The sequence below is a fragment of the Zootermopsis nevadensis genome, unplaced genomic scaffold, assembly GCF_977971745.1.
Source record: "Zootermopsis nevadensis isolate Lab colony 2312 unplaced genomic scaffold, Znev_1.0 Znev_ptg000042l, whole genome shotgun sequence".
NCBI lineage: Eukaryota > Metazoa > Arthropoda > Insecta > Blattodea > Termopsidae > Zootermopsis > Zootermopsis nevadensis.
In genome coordinates this window covers 279,109-301,335 of record NW_028259174.1, presented here as the reverse complement: position 1 = coordinate 301,335, position 22,227 = coordinate 279,109, and the positions used below count along the sequence as shown (strand labels likewise).

Here is a 22,227-nt window from a genome sequence, read left to right as displayed (position 1 = left end):
TTTCGGCGGGGGTGGGAAATAAAAACGATGAATACGGGAAAGCATTAAAAATTTAAAAAAAGCAATGTTTCTCTTTCAAAGTTACTTCTTTTTACCAAAAAAGTCTTTAATGGACAAATGGTTTGTCGAAACTTTACGTTTTAAGCCAAACAGAGACCTTTCCACATTCAAAATGTTTTCCTCGTCACGTTCAATAATATTATGCGCATAAAAGAAAGACTAAATCAAGCGTATGTAAACGCTCGTGCAATTTGCTGGATACTGCACGACTTTCACATTTCGTAGAAATGTCGTGTCCTTCGGATGAGCGGCACAATTATCTACAAACAGCAAAATCTTTCTGCCTTGTGTGCCCATGGAGGCATCCAGAGAACTTAAGAACGCCGTAAAGATGTCTGTGGTCATCCAAGCCTTTTTGTTGGCGTGATATTTCACCGGACGTTTTTTCATGTTTTTGAAACAACGCGGTTTTAGTGATTTTCCAACTACAATCGGAACCCGTTTGTCACTACCGTCACTGTTAACACACAGAAGAACAGTAATTCGGTGTTTTGCACGTTTTCCCCCGTGGCAAGATTCACCTTTCAATGCCAGCGTCCTATCCGGGAGGGCGTTGTAGAAAAGTCCTGTCTCATCCACATTATAAATGTCCCTCCAGCAGACTCTCGAGCCACAGCTCCGTTCTTTCCACATCCACAGCAGCACTTTCGCCGGCTAACTTCTTGTAGACCATACCATGTCGTTCTTTAAATCTACTAATCCAGCCATTCGACGCTGCAAAATTTTCAATATTCAGTCTTGCGGCTATCGTCTTGGCTTTTTCCCGCAAGATGTTGCCATCAACAGGAATTCCTGAGGCCCGCGATTGCTGGTACCAAGTGAAGAGGACACTTTCTAGCTCACTGAAAGTTGATTTCCTTCCGGTTTTCCTTTTTTTGCATGAATTACCGCACTTGTCAGTTTGTTTTCGGATTTATTTCTTCTTTGCAATCATTGAATTTAAAGTAGATGGTGCTAATCCAAGGCGTTTAGCAAAGTCGATTCTTTTTTCAAATGCATTTTTCTCAACTTCTTTTATGATTTTTAATCTTTCTAGAAGAATTCTGACTTGTTTTACTGGGCGAGAGATGGTACAGGAATAATAACAAAATAATTAACAGGAGTAAGAGGAATAACAAAATATTTACGGGAACAACAACAAAAGTATAGACTGGAACTATAACAGGAAGAATGGAAGTACTGTTACTGCCGAACTCAACGAAACGTAGCTGTAGAAGACACTGAACCACTGGAAACGAGATGAACCAGAAAAATGAAAAGTGTCGCCGGCCTTTCCTTTGTACTTATAATAAAAGCATTTGTGAAGAAATTCACACTGCACATGCCATCTGGCATCGCTGGAACGAAATATGAGTCACCCAAATTAAAATCGTAAAATTTCTGACAATGAGCACCGCCATTCACTCCAACTATCACCCCTCATTCCAAAAGAATGGTTTGGCGACATAACATGTTACCGCTACTGCGTATTCCAAAAACATTGTGCGTCTTTCGGTATTAATTTATCTCAAAACCCAGCATTTTAAATTCTCAGAAACGATCATTGCGGGAAAATTTTGGGCCGGGACTAACATTTTTGAACGATCGATGCGATAAAACGATAGTCCGAGGAACGATAGAAGCGGCAAAATGTAACATTATTTTATATGGGATGTATTCGGGACCGAACAAAACAGACGATGCATCCGGGAACGATGGATAGACGTTTCACTGTATGCAGACAAAATGTACCAAAATTAAATTAAATTTACAGCACCTGCAATAAGTGCGTTGCAACAAATAAAAACAAAAATGATGAACACAACTTGTAGTACAATTATCTGAACCTTTAACAAATAACGAACTTGTCAATAATAACTTTAGCTGATGCATTTTTGGCTTCTTGTTCGGAAGATCCATACCCCACACCTGTGAACATACAGCATCACCTATTGGTACTGCTAACCTCATCATAGCATACACATTCACAAACATAGCACTCATCGTATACCCAGTGCTATGACTCAACTAACCTGTATCCTGATGATTCAAGAATTCTTCTTTTTGTTGCTTGATCACAATACACGTGTAGGAGTATAGGCCTCCCGCAGCAACACCTCCTTCATAAGAAGGAGCCGGCCAATTCCTGGAGAGACATATTGTCTCCAATGACGTAATGGGGTCGAGTGTGATGTCAGAGTTCCTAGCAAACAAAAGGACAGACGGTTATCAGGTCAAGACTTCAGATACACCTGGTGGTTTACTTTCATACTTTTACAGGTTCCCTGTGCTGAAAGAAATATTCTCTGTACATCAGAGAGAAGTAATGATGAGCACTTACTTTTCGGAAGGAAGAAGCAGTTTGACCAAAATAATTTTGGCAGCTGCTTCTTTGGCTTCTTGTGTTGACCCTCCAAACCCCACACCTGTGAACATACAGCATGTATAAAGAAAAATCAAGTAGTTTTCATCTAGGATTTGACATGGGCAATGGCATTTGTAACAGGGAATTGATAAGGACGCGGTAGCGTTTGAGATTAATATTACGTTAGATCCCAAAACTGCAGAGTAGTCATTTTTGTCTGACATTCTTAATACAACAAAGTTAAAAAAATCAACCAGTAATCCAAATGTAAGAATGAAACAGTATGGTTCATATAAATATTAAAAATAATTTCAAAATTTTCTAGGGAAATTATAGATTACTATGACGACACAAAATCATCACCTATCGGTATTCCTAACCACATCATAGCATACACATTCACAAACATACCACTCTTCGTATACCCAGTGCTATGACTCAACTAACCTGTTTCCTGAAGCTTCATATATTCTGCTTCTGCTTGCCTGGTCACAACACAGGTAAAGGTGAACAACCTCTCCTGTGTTGGACCACTCCTGAAAACAGGTGCCGGCCAAGAAAGATATTTGCATGATTCCTTCAGGGCCCGAAGGGAATTTGGAGGTATCAAGCTGGACTTGCTAGAAAGAGAAGGAAAGACAGTCAAGACTTCAGATACACCTGGTGGTTTACTTTCATACTTTTACAGGTTCCCTGCGCTGAAGGAAATATTCCCTCTACATCAGAGAGAAGTAATGATGAACACTTACTATTCAGAAGGAACAAACAACTTCTCATAAATAAAAGAAGCTGCGACACGTTTGGCTTCTTCAGCTGACTGGCCAGTGCCCACACCTGTGAACATACAGCACGTTTAAAGAAAAATCAAGGAGTTTTCATCTAGGATTTGACATGGGCAATGGCATTTGTAACAGGGAATTGATGAGGACGCGGTAGCGTTTGAGATTAATATTACGTTAGATCCCAAAACTGCAGAGTAGTCATTTTTGTCTGACATTCTCAATACAACAAAGTTAAGAAATCAATCAGTAATCCAAATGTAAGAATGAAACAGCAAGGTTCATATAAATATTAAAAATAATTTCAAAATTTTCTAGGGAAATTATAGATTACTATGACGACACAAAATCATCACCTATTGGTATTCCTAACCACATCATAGCATACACATTCACAAACATAGCACTCATTGAATACCCAGTGCTATGACTCAACTAACCTGTTTCCTGAAGCTTCAAATATTCTTCTTCTTCTTGCCTCGTGACAATACAGGAACAGGTGTGTGAGCCCTGCTCAGCGAGTACTCCTTCATAAGAAGGAGCCGGCCAATTCCTGGAGAGACACATAGTCTCCAATGACGTAATGGGGTCGAGTGTGATGTCAGAGTTCCTAGCAAACAAAAGGACAGACGGTTATCAGGTCAAGACTTCAGATACACCTGGTGGTTTACTTTCATACTTTTAGAGGTTCCCTGCGCTGAAGGAAATATTCTCTGTACATCAGAGAGAAGTAATGATGAACACTTACTCTTTGGAAGCAAGAAGCAGTTTATCCAAAATAATTTTGGCAGCTGCTTCTTTGGCTTCTTGCATTGACTGGCCAGTGCCCACACCTGTGAACATACAGCACGTATAAAGAAAAGTCATGCAGTTTTCATCTAGGATTTGACATGGGCAATGGCATTTGTAACAGGGAATTGATAAGGACGCGGTAGCGTTTGAGATTAATATTACGTTAGATCCCAAAACTGCAGAGTAGTCATTTTTGTCTGACATTCTTAATACAACAAAGTTAAGAAATCAATCAGTAATCCAAATGTAAGAATGAAACAGTATGATTCATATAAATATTAAAAATAATTTCAAAATTTTCTAGGGAAATTATAGATTACTATGACGACACAAAATCATCACCTATTGGTATTCCTAACCTCATCATAGCATACACATTCACAAACATAGCACTCATCGTATACCCAGTGCTATGACTCAACTAACCTGTTTCCTGAAGCTTCATTTGCTCTTCCTCACGCTGCTTCCGCACAATGCAGAAGTGTTTGAACTTCCGATCATGCGTCAGCTGCCCCTGGTAAGCAGGAGGTGGCCAACATCGGCAAATGCATATCAACTGCAGCAAACGGATGGCGATGTCAGAATTCCTAGCAAACAAAAGGACAGACAGTTATCAGGTCAAGACTTCAGATACACCTGGTGGTTTACTTTCATACTTTTACAATTTCCCTGTGCTGAGGGAAATATTCCCTGTACATCAGAGAGAAGTAATGATGAACACTTACCCTTCAGACGTGCTGCTGGCACATGCAGCCGTTTCCTCCTGCCTCACCCTCTTTGAAGGACCAGGTTCCATTGCTGTGAACATACAGCACGTATAAAGAAAACTCAAGCAGTTTTCATCTAGGATTTGACATGGGCAATGGCATTTGTAACAGGGAATTGATAAGGACGCGGTAGCGTTTGAGATTAATATTACGTTAGATCCCAAAACTGCACAGTAGTCATTTTTGTTCTGACATTCTCAATACAACAAAGTTAAAAAAATCAACCAGTAATCCAAATGTAAGAATGAAACAGTATGAATCAGATGTTCCCCTCAACAGAAATCTTCAGTATTGAAGGGAAACCAGGGTTTTTAAATAAGCTAAATAATGTACAATAAAAAATTAGATAAAACCCCACGCGCTGGGAAAACGTGTAATTATTGACGTTGAAACAAATACGAGTAGAATGAAATAACAGTACGAAACGACGCTATGCTGCAGAATTCCGCCCCAAAACATGTAATGACACACACCCTACCACTTGCAATCTGGTACCTTGAAACAGTCGGGTGCTTCCTCAAGTATAAACTTTAACCTTTTGCAGCTGAAACTTGTGAAAATAATATTTAAAAATAAACTTTCTTTTTCTAACAAAAAACAGCCTCCTCAACCGGTGAATGCTCTTTAGCGAAATTATCAATGCTTACTGTCAGAATGATAGAAAGCAGAAACATTATACTCTGTGGCCAAATGGCACTATCACTGAACGCTCTTTGTGGTACACTTTATTACCACTGTGTTTCAAAGGCGTTATGCAATCGTATATTACCTACGATAGATGTGACAGACAGTAGGAGTGTCCCAAGTTACATCTGTCATTTCCATACGGTTATCTCTGCACGAATATCATAAAATGTAAATGTTATGCATTGATGGAATTTCTATAAAAATCCATATTATACTGGACCAAACTGTATCCTTGTACTTTAAATACATGCTCAAAAGCTGTCATTACAATAAAAAAGTCATTCAAATTCTGAATGAAAGTTCTGTAACAAGTGAATAATAAATCGGGCATGTGAATTCTTGCAAAGCAGAAGCAGGCTCCTGACCAGCACATCAACATCCAGTCACAATCCCTGCAAGATTTCAACACTGGTATAGTGAAGATAGTTTCAACAAATGTTCTCAAACAAAATGAACAACAGCAAGACCAGCAAAGAACATTCACATAGAAGACACACTGCACCTTAAATTCCTTGCATGTGTGGCAAGGTCTGTGTTGGAAGAGCTGGCAAACCAATCAAAAGAAAACACAAGATACACACACAGATTTCAAACTCGGCGTAACATTTGGGCTGTGGGGCTTCCATAAAAATAAAACTGTAACAGGCACAGTACCTTCGCCCTCAGTCGGTACCTGGCGACTAACGCACTCAAGCAGTACGCGTCACAGCCAAAATTTTATCTATGAAATCTTCCACATTCAAGTCTTCACTTTGCACAAATCCAGAATACACCTTGGCCAGATATAGTTTATAAGATTTGTATCACTGTGAAACACCAGTGTTATTAAGATCTGAGCTTGGTATGTTCCCTTCAGAACATTCACTCCTATATGAAGTTTATAAACTTGACCAAGAGAATTACATGAGCATGAATTACAGAATAATAGCCAAACTGATTTCAAGAAATTCTCTTTCATATTTTATACAATAATAACGAAGACATCACAGTTAAACAACTTTTCTTTTACAACTATAACCAAAAAAGTTAACAGATTTCAAGAATTTCCCTTTCCCACCAGTTGTATTGATTATCAGGGCTAATGAAGGGTAGAAGATGCATAAATAATAAAAAAAAAGAGCTAATCCAAACTATTTTGTTTGGTGCATTCACAGAACTTCACAAACTGCTTAACGTTCCTCACACAACAGACCTTCTTTAAGAAACAGTTTGTAATGCTCACTTGTTCTGAAAACTCTTTAGACTCTCCCTCATGACAGCATGAACTTCACTCTCATTTGTCTCATGGCAGCACTGACTATGTCCACTTCACACGCACCACTTTGAAGCCATTTTTCAGTTCACTGTCAATCTTTTCAAAACTTCTCATAGCACGCACCATGACATGAACTTTTGATTTCCTGATTTCTTACTAGATCTGGAGAAAGTTTCCCCCATAATCAAACCAGTGTTACTGGACTCCCAGAAAACTATGCCCAAAATAAGCCATCAGTAGGTCAGCCTGGTATATGGTGTTCTTTCAAGGATGGAATCACTCAATCCCTATCACATACTTTTATTATAAATTCTGTTGCCCATTCTCTGTTCTCAAATTTCCTAAGTACACGAAGCCTTTGTTTTACTGTCAGTAGAATTTTATTATGATTTTCATCCATCTTCTTTAGAACACCCACCCCCACCCCACAGGCAAGTTGAAGGCTTTCACCTGTGTTTCTTTTATCTTCTTACTATAAAAATTTCTGATTCCTCGTTGTCTTCATGAAATGACGTCATCAAATAGCGTTATCCATAGCCGAGTCACCTTTAAATGTTCATTCCTCAGGAATGGTAAGAGTAAGGGTAATGTAACCAATATGTAAAATGATCAGTAAATAAAGACCTTTAAGAATCTGTAATGTATTTTGTTGTAATTATAATTGCTTATATATTTATTGTAATTTTAATGAACCAATGTGTGCAATTTTTAATGCATCTGGCGGCGTTAAGCGCCCGCCTCTCGAAAACCGTAACAGATGGATCTGGACATATTGCGTACGAAATACGTATTACCTCTAGAGCTTTCCATATCTGTTTTCAGATTTTACATATCACAAATGGTTTAGGTTCTACAAATATTTATTTAGCGCAATCCACTCGCGTCATTTCTTTACTTGGCAACTTGAGTTCATTTTCTTCCCTACAGGAAGCAGAACAGTCACGACTTCAACGCCTCTCTCTAAAGGAATTCCGACCATGAAATACACAAGAATATGTAGGCTATCATATGCCGAGTAAACAAATAATAACGCTTCACTACCAAGCCAGTCGCATTATAACAGTTCTACAAGCAGCACGTGGCATCGCATTATTGGAAAACATCAGAAAACTAAAATAAGACGTTATCAACTATTTGAAGTACCAGAGCCAACAACTCCAACAAGGTAAAGTGATACTAATAATACTACTCATATATATACTCGATATATTACGATTACGAAAATAAGAAGCGAAAGAAAGAAGACTTACAATGATACACGAGACGTAGAAAGTTGACTGACCAAGAACAGTTTTCCTCTGAACAGCGACGTAAAGAACTGAAATATCAGACGTATTTAAGAAATAAAGAAGAGCGAAAGAAGACTTACAATGATAGACGAGACCATATTAACGACACACGTAGAAAAACTTATTCGGTAAGAACAGAGGAGAAAAAAACAAGACGCTGAAAAGGAAAGTATTAGATATCAAAGTAAATTAGTAATGAAGAACCAAGGACGACTGCTAATAGCAGCACATTTCAACAACGACGAACATCACTGGCTTGATGAATCGACTCAACGTTCCAGTAAATCGTTTTATGATTGTTGTGCACATGGAAACCCTGATGAACTTAGAAAACTCTTTTCTCTTCGACATTTTCGCAACAAATGTCGTGTTTACAACAACATGATGGCATTCGCATCATTTCAAGCGAATCTCATGGACTTCGGAATTAGTCGACCAGGGCCATATTGTTTTAAATTGCATGGCCAAATTTATTATAACATGAATGCGGCATCTTTTCCGAAAGATAATGAGAATGCAACTTTTGGTCAACTATTTATGATCGACGAAGAAGAAGAATAGAAAATGCACGTCAGAATTCGAAAGGCGACACCAAAGAAGAAATTGTCACGAAATTAACTGATATAATTTCGCGCATTAACGTCCACGCAGAATCCTATCGCATGATGAACTACCAATACAAGCTTGAAAAAGAAAACGCTGAGCGTAACAACGAGTCTGAACCGGAGCTAAACTTGGTTATGTCGATGTTTCCTGGAGACGACAAAAACAGGTACAATCCGAAATGGAGCAATGACGTCGCTGTTGTGTGTCCTAAAACCGACGACGGTGACATTCCTGATTCGTATGTTGTTGTTTACAGTACCAAGGAGCAAAGACTCAGACGTCTTTCGACAATGAATCCATTCGTTGAACCCTTTGTCTATCCCCTTCTGTTTCCTTACGGCACAATGCAATGGCATAAAGACCTCAGACTGAAAGATGCTAAAGTTGGTGATCGTTTAACACGAGGAATGTTCGCTCGCTATAGAATCGCTACTCGCGAAAAGGAATTTAATCCAATCACAAAAAGTGGGAAACTTTTCCAACAATATTTGGTTGATACTGAAATTAAACGTCAAAAAGACGTTATCAACTACTTGAGGTACCAACTCCAACAAGGTAAACGTGTAGATAAGTGCAGCAGTTTGAAAGCAAACTTGCAAAAGAAAAGAAGAAGAAAATCGGGCGCATTAAAGTTTTGAACTCATCGTTCGTTGGATCGCCACGATACATGTTGGAACTGTACCAAGACGCAGCAATGGCAATGGTCGCTGCTTTCGGCACGCCGTGTTTGTTCATCACCATTACGACCAATCCTAATTGGCGTGAAATTCGCGAAAATCTCGAACCACATAAAACACCACCAGACAGACCCGACTTCGTTGACAGAGCATTCAAGTTGAAACTCAATCACTTGATGGATTTGCTGACCAAACATTCAGTTACGGGAAAGTCGCTCGCTTACGTGTACGCAGTTGAGTTTCAGAAGCGAGGACTTCCGCATGCACATATCCTTTTAATCCTCCAAGAAGGATCAAAAATTAAGACTGATGAAGATGTTGACAAATTCATTTGCGCTGAACTACCAGACCCCGAAACAGAACCAAATCTCTACGACATTGTTACGCGTAACGTGATTCATCAATGTAGTCCGCGTTGCATGAAGGGAAATGAGCGTAGTAAAGGTTTTCCCAAACACTTTTCTCCTTGCACAATAATCGTCGAAGACGGTTATCCAAACTACAAACAACAAAATAATGAACGCACTTACTCCGCAAAAAATGGATTTGTCGCAACAAATCAAGACGTTGTTCCATACTGTCCGTATTTGATGCACGAATTAAATTGTCACATCAATGTTGAGTCCGTATCGTCGATTACTTCAGTAAAGTACCTATTCAAATATGCTTTTAAAGGTGGTGATTTGACAAACTATACAATCATCGAAGGAGATGAGCTTCACTACGACGAGATCACCAACTACCAAGACAGTCGCATGATCACTGCTCCAGAAGCAGCACATCGCATTCTTGAAAATGAAATGCACAAACACAGTCATGCAATCAAACGTCTGCCTGTGCATTATTATTTCGAAATTCCAAAGCACTATACGTGGAGAGCAGGAATGAAAGGTACCAATGATGAAGAAGAAAACTGTTGAATACGAACAAAAGACGAACTTGAAGAAACAGAAGTCATGGTTTCCACGAAGAGATGGTAAACACACAATCGGACGCCCTAGAGATCAAGAAACATTCCATCTTCGTGTTCTTTTGATGAATGTGAAAGGCGCAGAAAACTATGAGGACTTAAAGACTTACGACACTGTCACTTACCAAACATTCACAGAAGCCTGTTTAGCACGTGGACTGATCGAAGATGACGCTGAATGCAAGAAGGTGCGATCTACCAAATGCCTTATCAGCTACGTGTGTTGTTTGTTCAGATTCTAATCCATTGTCACCCATTGCACCCCGAAGAGCTTTTCAATGATTTCATCGATATAATGGCGCAAGACTTTAAAAAAACAAGATAAAATTTCTGACTCTGACGCACGTGACAAAGCTCATGCTAATATTAATGAATTGTTAATTATTGAAGGGAAAAGTTTGAAAGACTTTCCAACACTGCCTCAGGAAATTAAAAAATTACAGACAGTAATTAACAAAGAATTAACTGTTGAGGAACACATTGGAATTGGTGAAGAAATGTACAAATCATTCAACGAGAAACAAAAGGAAATCGTTGACTTAATACTTAATCATATAGACGAAAAAATAACTGTCAAAAACCTGTACTTCTACATTGATGGTCCAGGAGGATGCGGTAAAACTTACACATATAAAACATTGTACCATTTGTTAGTAGGACGACAAAAGAAAGTCACTACGATGGCTTATACAGGTATCGCAGCAAGTTTGTTGCCTAAAGGAAACACTGTCCACAGAGTAGCCGGGCTGCCCGTTCCTGTTTTGCCTGACTCTAACACCAACATTTCGATAACGGATAACAGAGGAAAAGAATTGATAGATACAGACGTATTTATTTGGGACAAAGCACCAATGGCACCACGGTATTGTATGGATGTACTCGATAGAACTTTGCGAGACTTCACACGTTGTAACTTACCCTTTGGAGGTAAAGTTATGTTGCTCGGTGGAGACTTTAGACAGATTTTACCTGTCTTACGCAATTCAAACAAAACGTCAACACTGTATTCAACAATAAAATATTCGCCTTTGTGGAAACACTTTAAGGTCACGTCACTGTCTGAAAACATGCGCGCCACACCCCAAGCTATAAAATGGACTAAATTCTTACTCGACCTCGGCGAAGGACGCCTCAACGACCACGACGACATGGTAGAAGTGCCTGAAAACATGGTTTCCACGGGCGATTTAATCGAAAAGATTTGCGGAGATATCATAAGAAACAATGACATCGAAATGCTCGAAACTACCGCAATCCTTGCTGCAAGAAATTGTGACGTCGACGAAATAAATGAGAGAGTTGTTGACTTACTAGACGAAAAGACTGAGCGAATCTACTCGAGCATTGATGGTGTCGAAGACTCGGACATAGAAAAGTTCAGTGAAATGGTGACACCCGAATACTTAGACACTTTGCGACCACGATCACTGCCCCCACATAATTTGCGACTACGTAAGAACGCTATTGTCATGTTGGTACGTAACTTAAGCGTTTGGGAAGGATTAGTTAACGGAACGTGTACGGAATGTCAACAACACTACGTACGTGGAACGACAGATATTGATGTTGGTGACCGTCAAAAGTACATGATTTTGGAAATAAATAGATTAACTCTAAATGGAGTACGCACATTTCAAATAATGAGAATTACACAAAACAACCAATTAATGTATGGAAAACATTGGAAATTGCAAAGTGCGGTCGAATTTGTGGACATTAACGGTACTGGAAACGACGGACATTTTAAGGCATGGCGACGTTACAACGATGAATGGCTTATCTTCGACGATAATCATATTACAAAATCTAGGAAATTTATCGATTAATGTAAAAGTGTAACACTCTTATTATTCGAAAGAATCATACAATAACAAATTTTAGGTCATTTCTTTACTCTATTCTGTTGTCTTCGTATATTGCCTTCAAAAATTCACTTCCCTCTTTTGTCATACTATTTCAACACAAACAATACGTAAGTTGACTGACCAAGAACATTTGGCCTTTCAATAGCGAAGTAAAAACTTAAAGATCAGACTTATCTCACAATTAAAAAAAGCTAAAGCAAAATATTAAGAGAAGAAGGAAAGGTAAGTAAGACTTACATTCATAAACGTAAAAAAAATATGTAAAAAGAACAGAAGGGATAAGAAACAGACTAACATTTGCAAAGGTTGGGTTTTGAACGTAGGAAGTTGACTGACCAAGAACAGCGAAGTAAAGAAGTAAAATATCAGATTAGAAATCAAAAAATATCAAGCCAGTCGCATTATCACTGCTCCAGAAGGAGCACTTCGCATTCTTGAATATTGACTGACAGTTGGCCTAAAACATCAGAAAAGTGAAAGAACACGTTATCAAGTATTTGAAGTACCAACTCCAACAACTTCAATAAGGTAAACTGATACCCATTCGATATATTACGATTACGAAAACTATTATGAAAACTGACTTTATGATCGATTTTAAGACGAAGATTTGCAGGGGTGGGGCTGGACGTAGAAAGTTGACTGACCAAGAACAGTTGGCCTCTGAAAAGCGACGTAAAGAACTAATCCGTCAGACCTATTTAACAAATAAAGTAAAACGAAGGGAGAGTAACATTCATAAACATAGAAAAACGTATACAACAAGAACAGAAAAAAATAAAAAGAAAAAAAAACACGAAGATTAGCAATGGTGTTGCTGGACATAGAAAGTTGACTGATCAAGAACAGTTGGCCTCTGAAAAGCTACGCAAAGAACTAAAACATCAGATTACAGGAAGCTCTCCGAAAGGATTAGCCATCGTTGTCGACAAAAAATGACGTCATCAACAATATCACCTTATATTTGTTTACACACGGGTTAGTTTAGTGTCTTACTCAAGATTTTAAAACGCAACCAACCCCCTTCGGGGGGTTGGTCAAGTGTTTAAATCCCCCATTCGGGTGGGTTAATTTAGTTTCTTACTCAGGGGTTAAAACACTTGAATGAGACACTAAACTAACTCCACTTTGGGACTAACCAAGTTTGGTTGCGTTTTACAAACTTGACCAACCCCCCCTAGGAGCTCCAAAAGGAGCGCCCTGCTCTAGTATAGACAAGTGGGTGGGGAGTGGAAATATTCTACTTGAGTGTGCCCTTTGGAATGCAGACAAATCACATATTGGATTAACTGACAATTCATCCTCAAATAGGAATGATCATACCAGACACGGATTACAACTTAATTCAGAAGGCAAGTAGAAGCTTGTGCAACTCACTGCTAATTAGATTAGGTGCAAACTGGATACCTGTAATCACTGATGTAAGATCTAACCCTTCTTTTAGGCTTAAGCCCAAATCTGTCACCAAATACCTGAAAGATGTCTACATCAATGCTAATAAACCAGTTCTAAATTCAGAATACAATCAAGATAACAATTCTGTGGTGCACCATCATAACATAAGAGGACTTTCAAACAAAACTGATCAACTATCAGTGTCCATTAATAATATATACACACCCTAATCTGTGTTTAACCCAACACCAGAGGTAAAACTTGAAAATGTTACTTTTGGAGGTACTTACTCTAGACGAAATATGGTAAAAGAAGGTGCCAATTTCTCTTGGCAGCTGCCTTCTTCGTTGCCTTGGATTTTGCAGTAGTCTTCGGTCTCGGCGCTTCGGCTTCTTGGTAGGGACTTTTGTAGCTTTCTTAGCCTTAGATGGCAATTTCTTGGCCTTCGGCGCTGGAACCTGCTTCTTTTTCTCAGGAGTCTTCTTCACCGGCGTTTTTTCGAAGATTTCAGCTTTGCCTTTGTAGGTTGCTGCTGTTTCTTTTCCTTCGGTGCAGACGTTGAAGAACTCCTGCCGCGAGCAGTAGTAACTACTGTCGGAGCCTTCTCAGGCTTACCAGAGGATAACTTGAACGAACCAGAAGCTCCTTTGCCTTTGGTCTGCACAAGCTCTCCCGATGCTACGGCTGACTTGAGGTACTTTTTGATGAACGACGCCAACTTTTCAGAATCGACCTTGTAGTTTGCTGCAATATACTTAATTAGATAAATGTATTGTGTCACTAAAATAACAAGAAATAGAAGCTGCATTGTGCAATTGGAATCTAAACATTCCAACATATATGTCCTAGCTATATATAGAGCCCCCACTGGCAATGCTGACTTTCCTAAACAAGTTACAAAGCATTATAAATTATCTTTTTAAACCTACAGCACAACATCGTCAACTGTGGTCCCATTATCATCAATACAAATTATCTTATTGAAAGTCACCATAAAAATGTGTAAAATGCCCGAGTAGCATTTTTCAATGTCATGGCAATAGTTAATTTCCCCATAAGAATCCAAAATTACTCCATCTGATCACGATGTACAACTTCTAGTAATATTAATAATAAAAAAGTCGATCTCCAGTTATCATAAGTACAGAATACCAATCAGACTCAGAAATGAAGACACTATTAAAGAATGTACAACACATGGATTGAAAATTGGCACTCAGTATGAAACAGCCTTGATGTAGATTTAAAATTCAACACATTCCTAAATAATTTCTTAAAAATGTATAAGCAAGTTTCACCAAAAAAAACAGTGATAAAATATCTGAAAAGAATGATTGGATCACAAAGATAAAAAGAGATTACCTAATTTGTCAATAGTGGAACAACCAAGTAATGAAAATTCACTGCAAGAAATATTGTAAGATACTTACTTCCTGGAGGTCAAAATCAGATTAAATGTGACAACCACACTAAACAGCCTAGAGCAAAAAAACAAGATAAAAACAGTCTGGAAAACATGAAAAAAATAAATCAGGGAAATATTCTACAGCAATATTGACCTCATTAATAAAGATAAATGTTAATGTAATAAAAAATATTAAGCTCTTACTAAATTATTTCAATATTTCTTAACAAATACAGAAAAGATTAATAATCACACTACAAAACAGAAGCAGAAGACACAACAAAATATCTTAGTCAAATAATCCCTAACACACTAAGTAGAATGATGGCGCCATCGTCGTCCCAACCAGAGATGACATTATCAGAAACGCAGAGAGAACCCCTATTCTCGTCAGCACTTCAAACACATGTGCAATATTTTTTGTTCTTCCTTTGTGTTCAAGTTGATTTTATTTTTCAAATAGTCTCCCTTTCTCTGTTGTTAAACATCAACTTTTCTCATGTTATACTGTTTAGGCTATCTCCATTCATCCTGTCTTGATTTTGCCACAACTGAAAACTATCCCCTTGCTATTAATGTTAATTTTCAGAATTCATCATCAAAACATAGTTTATGCTGCTTCAATTTGTAACTACATACATTCTCTATGGTAGAGAATGTTAGGTTCACTATAACACTTTTTCAAATATTTCTGAAGTTGTAAAGTTGTTTCCTGGTCTTTAATATTCACACTGTGTACTTTATTCGCATTAAATCTCTCCCTATTAAGCTTTTATGCTACTCACTGGTTTTGTAACAGTCACTCCCCAACTGTTGTAACCACTGGATATTGATCGTTATCTCAGTAAATTTCTATGAAAGCTTAGACATCAAGTATAATTGAATGCTATCTTTTGTCGAACAAGATGTGATGGATATGACTGTCTCTCTTCCTATCGGGAAACACCAAAATGTATTTATACATGTCTCAAAGTGGAAACATTATACACCTCACAGTCAGACTTTCCAATTTGGAAAATGTGTTATCTAATCCCCCCTAAACCTCTACATTAGCACACTAAAATGAAGTGAAATTTTATTTATTTTCCTAATTCTTCTGTTTAGGGTACAACTATAGGATGTAATATAATTTAATTTATTTTTCACAAGAATTAGGATGAATCATGAACTAGATTGTATCATACAGGGAGCACATATTGTGAGGCTGATCAAAAGCAAAAGGTTAGCCTGGCTTGGCCATGTTGCAAGAATGGAAGGAAACCGGGTAACTAGAAGAGTGATGGAATGGAGACCGATTGGAAGAACGATGAGAGGGAGACCATGGAAACGATGGATAGACGACGTGGAGGAGGATGTGAGGACGATGGGAGTAAGAGGATGGAGAAGAATTGTGAATGATAGGACAGTATGGAAAAAAATCATTGAACAAGCTAAGACCCACACAGTGTTATAACGCTATAAGAAGAAGAAGACATGAAAATAGTAATAAATATCTCATATAATTTTGTAATTATATATATTTGCTTTAAATACATTAACTGGCTAATTACTGTTGAAAACAATGTACATATGAAATATGTTCCCTCTTTCAGTAATGCTTTGCTTTCTTAGCAAACATAATTTTATAATAATAATATATATATATATATACATATAAACTATTTGAAAATGTGACTTCCTATATCACCATTCTTGAAAATCAAACATAATCATATAACTTGTAACATAACATAGTCAAAAGTATGATAATGATAAACTTTTCAAAACTGAACATCAGTCAGAAATGACTTGAAGCTTTCACAGTGACTAAATGTGATAAAATCTTCTCAGGCAACCAGCAGCATCAATCTGGAGCAAAGTCCAGCATTTCAGAAACCTACAGGGAATGATGTGACATGTTGCTGATGTTTCTTGTTAAAATACATAATCAATGGAGCCAGACCAATGAATGCATCTGGATCTTTGTGTCAGAATGACCTGATCAGTATCGTCCAAAATCCACAAATCAGTCAAAAGTACCATCATCTGAAACTGCAGTAACACCTCCAGCTTCTTTTGGTCTCTGTGTCACTTAACATGACCTCCGTCTTCTCCAGCCCTGTCCGGTCCTAGCACTGCCTAACCTTATTTGCTTTCTGCCCCACGTTAATGAGCAGGTTCTGTGCTTGGCTCAGCGTGATTAAACTACCCCAGTTGCTCAATGGCCACATGGGAAGGGGAATCAATTATGCACATGAACAACACTGGTTATCCATCACACCACTCCCTGATAACGGAGAAAGGAAAGGTCCCCGAAACATCTGACTTATGCTGCGAATTGACATGGCTGGTTGCCCGAGAAGATTTTATAATCAGTCAGTATCATAAACTACGTAGCAGCCACACATTTCACATTCAGGCACTCAGGTACCAGACACTTCATCAGTCATCTCTCATTACGCTCCGATGTCCCACAGCAGGTCATCGACATGACACAATCTAAACATTCCAGTACCGCATCGTCTATTTTGTAGGATTATTTCACAGATCATGCAATTTCCAAACTTCTGCACGTAAAATATACAACGGAAGTAACAAAGCCTGATCAAAATCAGCGTGAATACGAGCGCTTGAAGCATTTCAGTCAGTAATCACTTGTTTCACAGAAACGAGGCTACTAAACAAATGCTGACTCCATACTGTGCTATGGGCTCAAGAAGCCCTCCCTATTGTCATCAGCTAATTTGCAGATGCCTCAACAGCTGTCAAACACGTAAGATCATGCCATATCCATATCCACAAGACAGTCACTGTCAAGTTCATTACTTTTAGCTGGAACTTCTCTAGTTTTTTGTTAAACATTCCAAGCATCCTGTTCATTTCACCTTATCAATTTGCTATTATTGCAATGTACGAGGTGCGATCAGAAAGTTTACAGACTGCGCCTATAAAAACCTGTACACTTATCTCAGGTATTAAATTCATCCATCACCCTCGGAGTAGTTCCCCTGGGAGTGAACACAACGATCCCAGTGCCGCTGCCAAGCCTGGAAGCATCCCTGGAAATCTTTCTTTGTCAGCCTGTCAAGCACCATCTGCGATTCTGCCTGAATCTCTTCTATCGTCTCAAATCTCCTTCCCTTTAGCTGAATTTTCATCTTTGGCAAGAGGAAGAAGTCACACGGCGAATAAGGAGGGTGCGGGATGACAGCCATGGTGTTTGAGGCCAAAAACTGCCGAACTTTGAGGGCGGTGTGTGCTGGCGCGTTGTCATGATGCGTCGCATGTGGAGTTCTACCTTTAGATTCAGCTGACAGGTCCCATAGCCTATCCCAACAATGTCGCACAAGTCGTTGATGGTACGACGTCGATCTTCGTAACATTTTCGGGCGTTGTGCTCGAAGATGGTCGTCCAGAATGCTCGTCATCATCGACAGAGGTTCGGCCATTTTTAAAACGTGAATGCCACACAAAAGTTTGCGGACTCCCCAAATGCTTGCTTTAGAATTTCATAGGTTTCCGTAGCCGTTTTGGCGAGTCTTTGGCAAAATGTGATGCACACACCATTCTGAAATCGCAGGAGGGTCGGTGTAATGCACTACCAAAACGCCCGTAACCAAGAAACAAATGCTACTTCGATTATGCCAGCTGGCACACTGATTCACTATGATTGTAGGCCGCACCCCCTAGCGGCAGAAGCTCGTACTACATCCGGTTCGCCCTCTATTGACACAGTCTGGAAACTTTCTGATCGCACCTCGTAATCTGCAAACCAGATACTGTGCACCTGTTTTCCATTAATTTTTCTTAGAATAAACAGTGATAATTTCTCTCAAATGCACAGCTAACTGATATTCGTAACAGACACACGTTTAATTGTCTTTGAGGTATAAACTGCATTTTAAGTATTATTTACTGCTTACTTAAACCTCACAACAATAATGAATTAAATCTTATTATTAAGAAACAGATAAAACATAAACTGCAAGATTTGAGATTCTCAAATTGGCGAGTATGAAGATGGCTGTCTTCCAGGTTGTAGTGCCGTGCTGGTAAACTTTCACCAGAATACACGACGCTACAACGCTGAAGACAGCCATTTTTAATGCTAAAATCCATTCAGAGACACTGGTAAACATCGCACACATTTTAGTGAACAAGGCTTGCAGGCATAACCTTGAAAACATAAAGAAGAAATGTTAAGCTTATTTCAGCAAGCTGATGACAGGATTATAGGAAGAGATGATTCACAGATTTCTTAGTGGCACTCACCTAAAGTAAGCAAACTAAAGTTATTATTGGTGTTTTCCCAGAACTGATAATTGTACCATTAGTGTGTTCATTTTTGTGCCTGTGCGTAACAGACATCTTCATGCATATATGTAGACAAAATTTACCAGGAATTAAATTAAATTTACAGCACCTACAATAAGTGCATTGCAATGCACAAAAACAAAAATGATGAACACAACTTCGGACATCTTGTAGGTACAATTATCTGAACCTTATTATGAACCAATAAACAACTTGTCAATAATAACTTTCGCTGATGCATTTTTGGCTTCTTGAAGATCCATACCTCAGACCTGTGAACATACAGCATCACCTATCGGTATTCCTAACCACATCATAGCATACACATTCACAAACACAGCACTCATCGTATACCCAGTGCTATGACTCAACTAACCTGTTTCCTGAAGCTTCAAATATTCTTCTTCTTGTTGTTTGATCACAATACACGTACAGGTGTATGAGCCCTGCTCAGCGAGTCCTCCTTCATAAGATGGAGACGGCCAATTTCGAGACGCACACATCGACTCTAGTGACCTAATGGGGTCGAGTGGGATGTCAGAATTCCTAGCAAACAAAGGGACAGACAGTTATCATGTCAAGACTTCAGATACACCTGGTGGTTTACTTTCATACTTTTACAGGTTCCCTGTGCTGAAGGAAATATTCTCTGTACATCAGAGAGAAGTAATGATGAACACTTACTCTTCGGAAGCAACTAAGATCCTGTCCGAAACTGATCTAGCAGCTGCTTCTGTTGCTTCCTCCGATGACCCTCCATACCCCACACCTGTGAACATACAGCATGTAGAAAGAAAATACAAGCAGTTTTCATCTAGGATTTAAGATGAGCAATGGAATTTGTAACAGTGAATTAATAACGACACAGTAGCGTTTGAGAATAATATTACGTTAGATCCCAAAACTGCACAGTAGTCATTTTTGTCTGACACTCTCAATACAACAAAGTTAAAAAATCAATCAGTAATCCAAATGTAAGAATGAAACAGTATGAATCATATGTTCCCCTCAACAGAAAACTTTAGTAAAAGGTGAAAGATTTATGCGTATTGAAGGGAAACCAGAGTTTTTAAATAAGCTAAATAATGAAGAATAAAAAATTAGATAAAACCCCACGCACTGGGGAAACGTGTAATTATTGACGTTGAAACAAATACGAATTACATGAGTATGAATTACAGAATAATAGCCAAACTGATTTCAAGAAATTCTCTTTCATATTTTATACAATAATAACGAAGACATCACAGTTAAACAACTTTTCTTTTACAACCATAACCAAAAAAGTTAACAGATTTCAAGAATTTCCCTTTCCCACCAGTTGTATTGATTATCAGGGCTAATGAAGGGTAGAAGATGCATAAATAATAAAAAAAAGAGCTAATCCAAACTATTTTGTTTGGTGCATTCACAGAACTTCACAAACTGCTTAACTTTCCTCACACAACAGACCTTCTTTAAGAAACAGTTTGTAATGCTCACTTGTTCTGAAAACTCTTTAGACTCTCCCTCATGACAGCAATGAACTTCACTCTCATTTGTCTCATGGCAGCTCTTACAATGTCCGTCTGTCATGTGCCGGAAGTCCACTTCACACGCACCACTCTGAAGCCATTTTTCAGTTCACTGTCAATCTTTTCAAAACTTCTCTTAGCATGCACCATGACATGAACTCTTGATTTCCTGATTTCTTACTAGCTCTGGAGAAAGTTTACCCCATAATCAAACCAGTGATACTGGACTCCCAGAAAACTATGCCCAAAATACGCCATCAGTAGGTCAGCCTGTTATATGGTGTTCTTTCAAGGATGGAATCACTCAATCCCTATCACATACTTTTATTATAAATTCTGTTGCCCATTCTTTGTTCTCAAATTTCCTAAGTACACGAAGCCTTTGTTTTACCGTCAGTAGAATTTTATTATGATTTTCATCCATCTTCTTTAGAACCCCCACCCCCACCCCACAGGCAAGTTGAAGGCCTATTTCACCTGTGCTTATTTAAAAAAGACGTAATGCATGAATATTCCAAACACTCATAATCAGGAGCTTACTGAACAAGTAAGAACCCATAAATTTCTCCTTCAAGTAGATTATGCAATCATAATCTACAAAGTCTACAGATTTCTAGTACTTTCCTTTTGCAACCATGACAGGCCCAATATAGACAAGTTGGTGGGGAGTGGAAATATTCTACTTGAGTGTGCCCTTTGGAATGCAGACAAATCACATATTGGATTAACTGACATTTCATCCTCAAATAGGAATGATCATACCAGACATGGATTACAACTTAACTCAAAGGGCAAGGAGAAGCTTGTGCAACTCACTGCTAATTAGATTAGGTGCAAACTGGATACCTGTAATCACTGATGTAAGATCTAACCCTTCTTTTAGGCTTAAGCCCAAATCTGTCACCAAATACCTGAAAGATGTCTACATCAATGCTAATAAACCAGTTCTAAATTCAGAATACAATCAAGATAACAATTCTGTGGTGCACCATCATAACATAAGAGGACTTTCAAACAAAACTGATCAACTATCAGTGTCCATTAATAATAAATACACACCCTAATCTGTGTTTAACCCAACACCAGAGGTAAAACTTGAAAATGTTACTTTTGGAGGTACTTACTCTGGACGAAATATGGTAAAAGCAGACCAAAAATTACAAATGAAAGATGCAGCATTTCGGGACTCCAGTAAAACTAGAAAGAGAAATATGATTTTGAGACTGGAGAGGTCCTCAGCCTACAGTAGTCTGCTACTGAACATTGACTTGTAATTATACTTCACTTTTTGAGATGAAGAATTGTTTGTTTTATGCCATTCTATAAAACAGCCTTGTTATATTTGTGAACAGAGGGTAGAGTAGCTCGATTCTTCAGTGCTTTTCGTCGCAAGAAACCATCTTAAGCACAGTCTGCTGGATTTGAAAGCTGTGGTGAGCAACTTTCTGTCACAGAGAAACGTCAGAGTAAGTATATATTAACAGTTCTCATGTTGCAATAGCAACCCACGTGCTGAAGAATTTGATTAC

General features: G+C 38.5%; 3 protein-coding genes and 1 pseudogene across 4 annotated transcripts; 1 reads left to right on the top strand and 3 right to left on the bottom strand.

Annotated features, from left to right (window-relative positions):
• Positions 1-138: 138 nt before the first annotated feature.
• LOC147871732 (uncharacterized) lies at positions 139-13,918 on the bottom strand. 2 transcript variants are annotated; one of them, XM_087360293.1, is made up of 10 exons: positions 13,777-13,918; positions 4,701-4,773; positions 4,402-4,562; positions 3,932-4,016; positions 3,624-3,793; positions 3,154-3,238; positions 2,852-3,024; positions 2,381-2,465; positions 2,073-2,242; positions 139-1,968 (listed from the first exon to the last, which is right to left on the bottom strand). In XM_087360293.1, exons 2-10 carry the CDS (start codon positions 4,769-4,771, stop codon positions 1,889-1,891), a joined length of 1,080 nt encoding a protein of 359 aa, XP_087216419.1. In that variant the 5' UTR covers positions 4,772-4,773; positions 13,777-13,918; the 3' UTR covers positions 139-1,888. The 2 variants fall into 2 exon arrangements, with proteins under 2 accessions (XP_087216419.1, XP_087216420.1); XM_087360294.1 differs by lacking the exon at positions 13,777-13,918 and adding an exon at positions 6,652-7,395.
• Positions 7,187-12,124, top strand: LOC147871733 (uncharacterized). The gene is made up of 2 exons (XM_087360295.1): positions 7,187-7,256; positions 7,612-12,124. Exon 2 carries the CDS (start codon positions 9,247-9,249, stop codon positions 10,174-10,176), a length of 930 nt encoding a protein of 309 aa, XP_087216421.1. The 5' UTR covers positions 7,187-7,256; positions 7,612-9,246; the 3' UTR covers positions 10,177-12,124.
• On the bottom strand, positions 13,870-22,125 carry LOC147871730 (uncharacterized). Its single transcript, XM_087360318.1, has 5 exons — positions 21,984-22,125; positions 21,823-21,895; positions 19,869-19,953; positions 19,561-19,730; positions 13,870-14,230 (listed from the first exon to the last, which is right to left on the bottom strand). The coding sequence occupies exons 2-5, from the start codon at positions 21,875-21,877 to the stop codon at positions 13,971-13,973; spliced, it is 570 nt and encodes a 189-aa protein (XP_087216444.1). The 5' UTR covers positions 21,878-21,895; positions 21,984-22,125; the 3' UTR covers positions 13,870-13,970.
• On the bottom strand, positions 20,141-20,253 carry LOC147871731 (U5 spliceosomal RNA; annotated as a pseudogene).
• Positions 22,126-22,227: the final 102 nt, after the last annotated feature.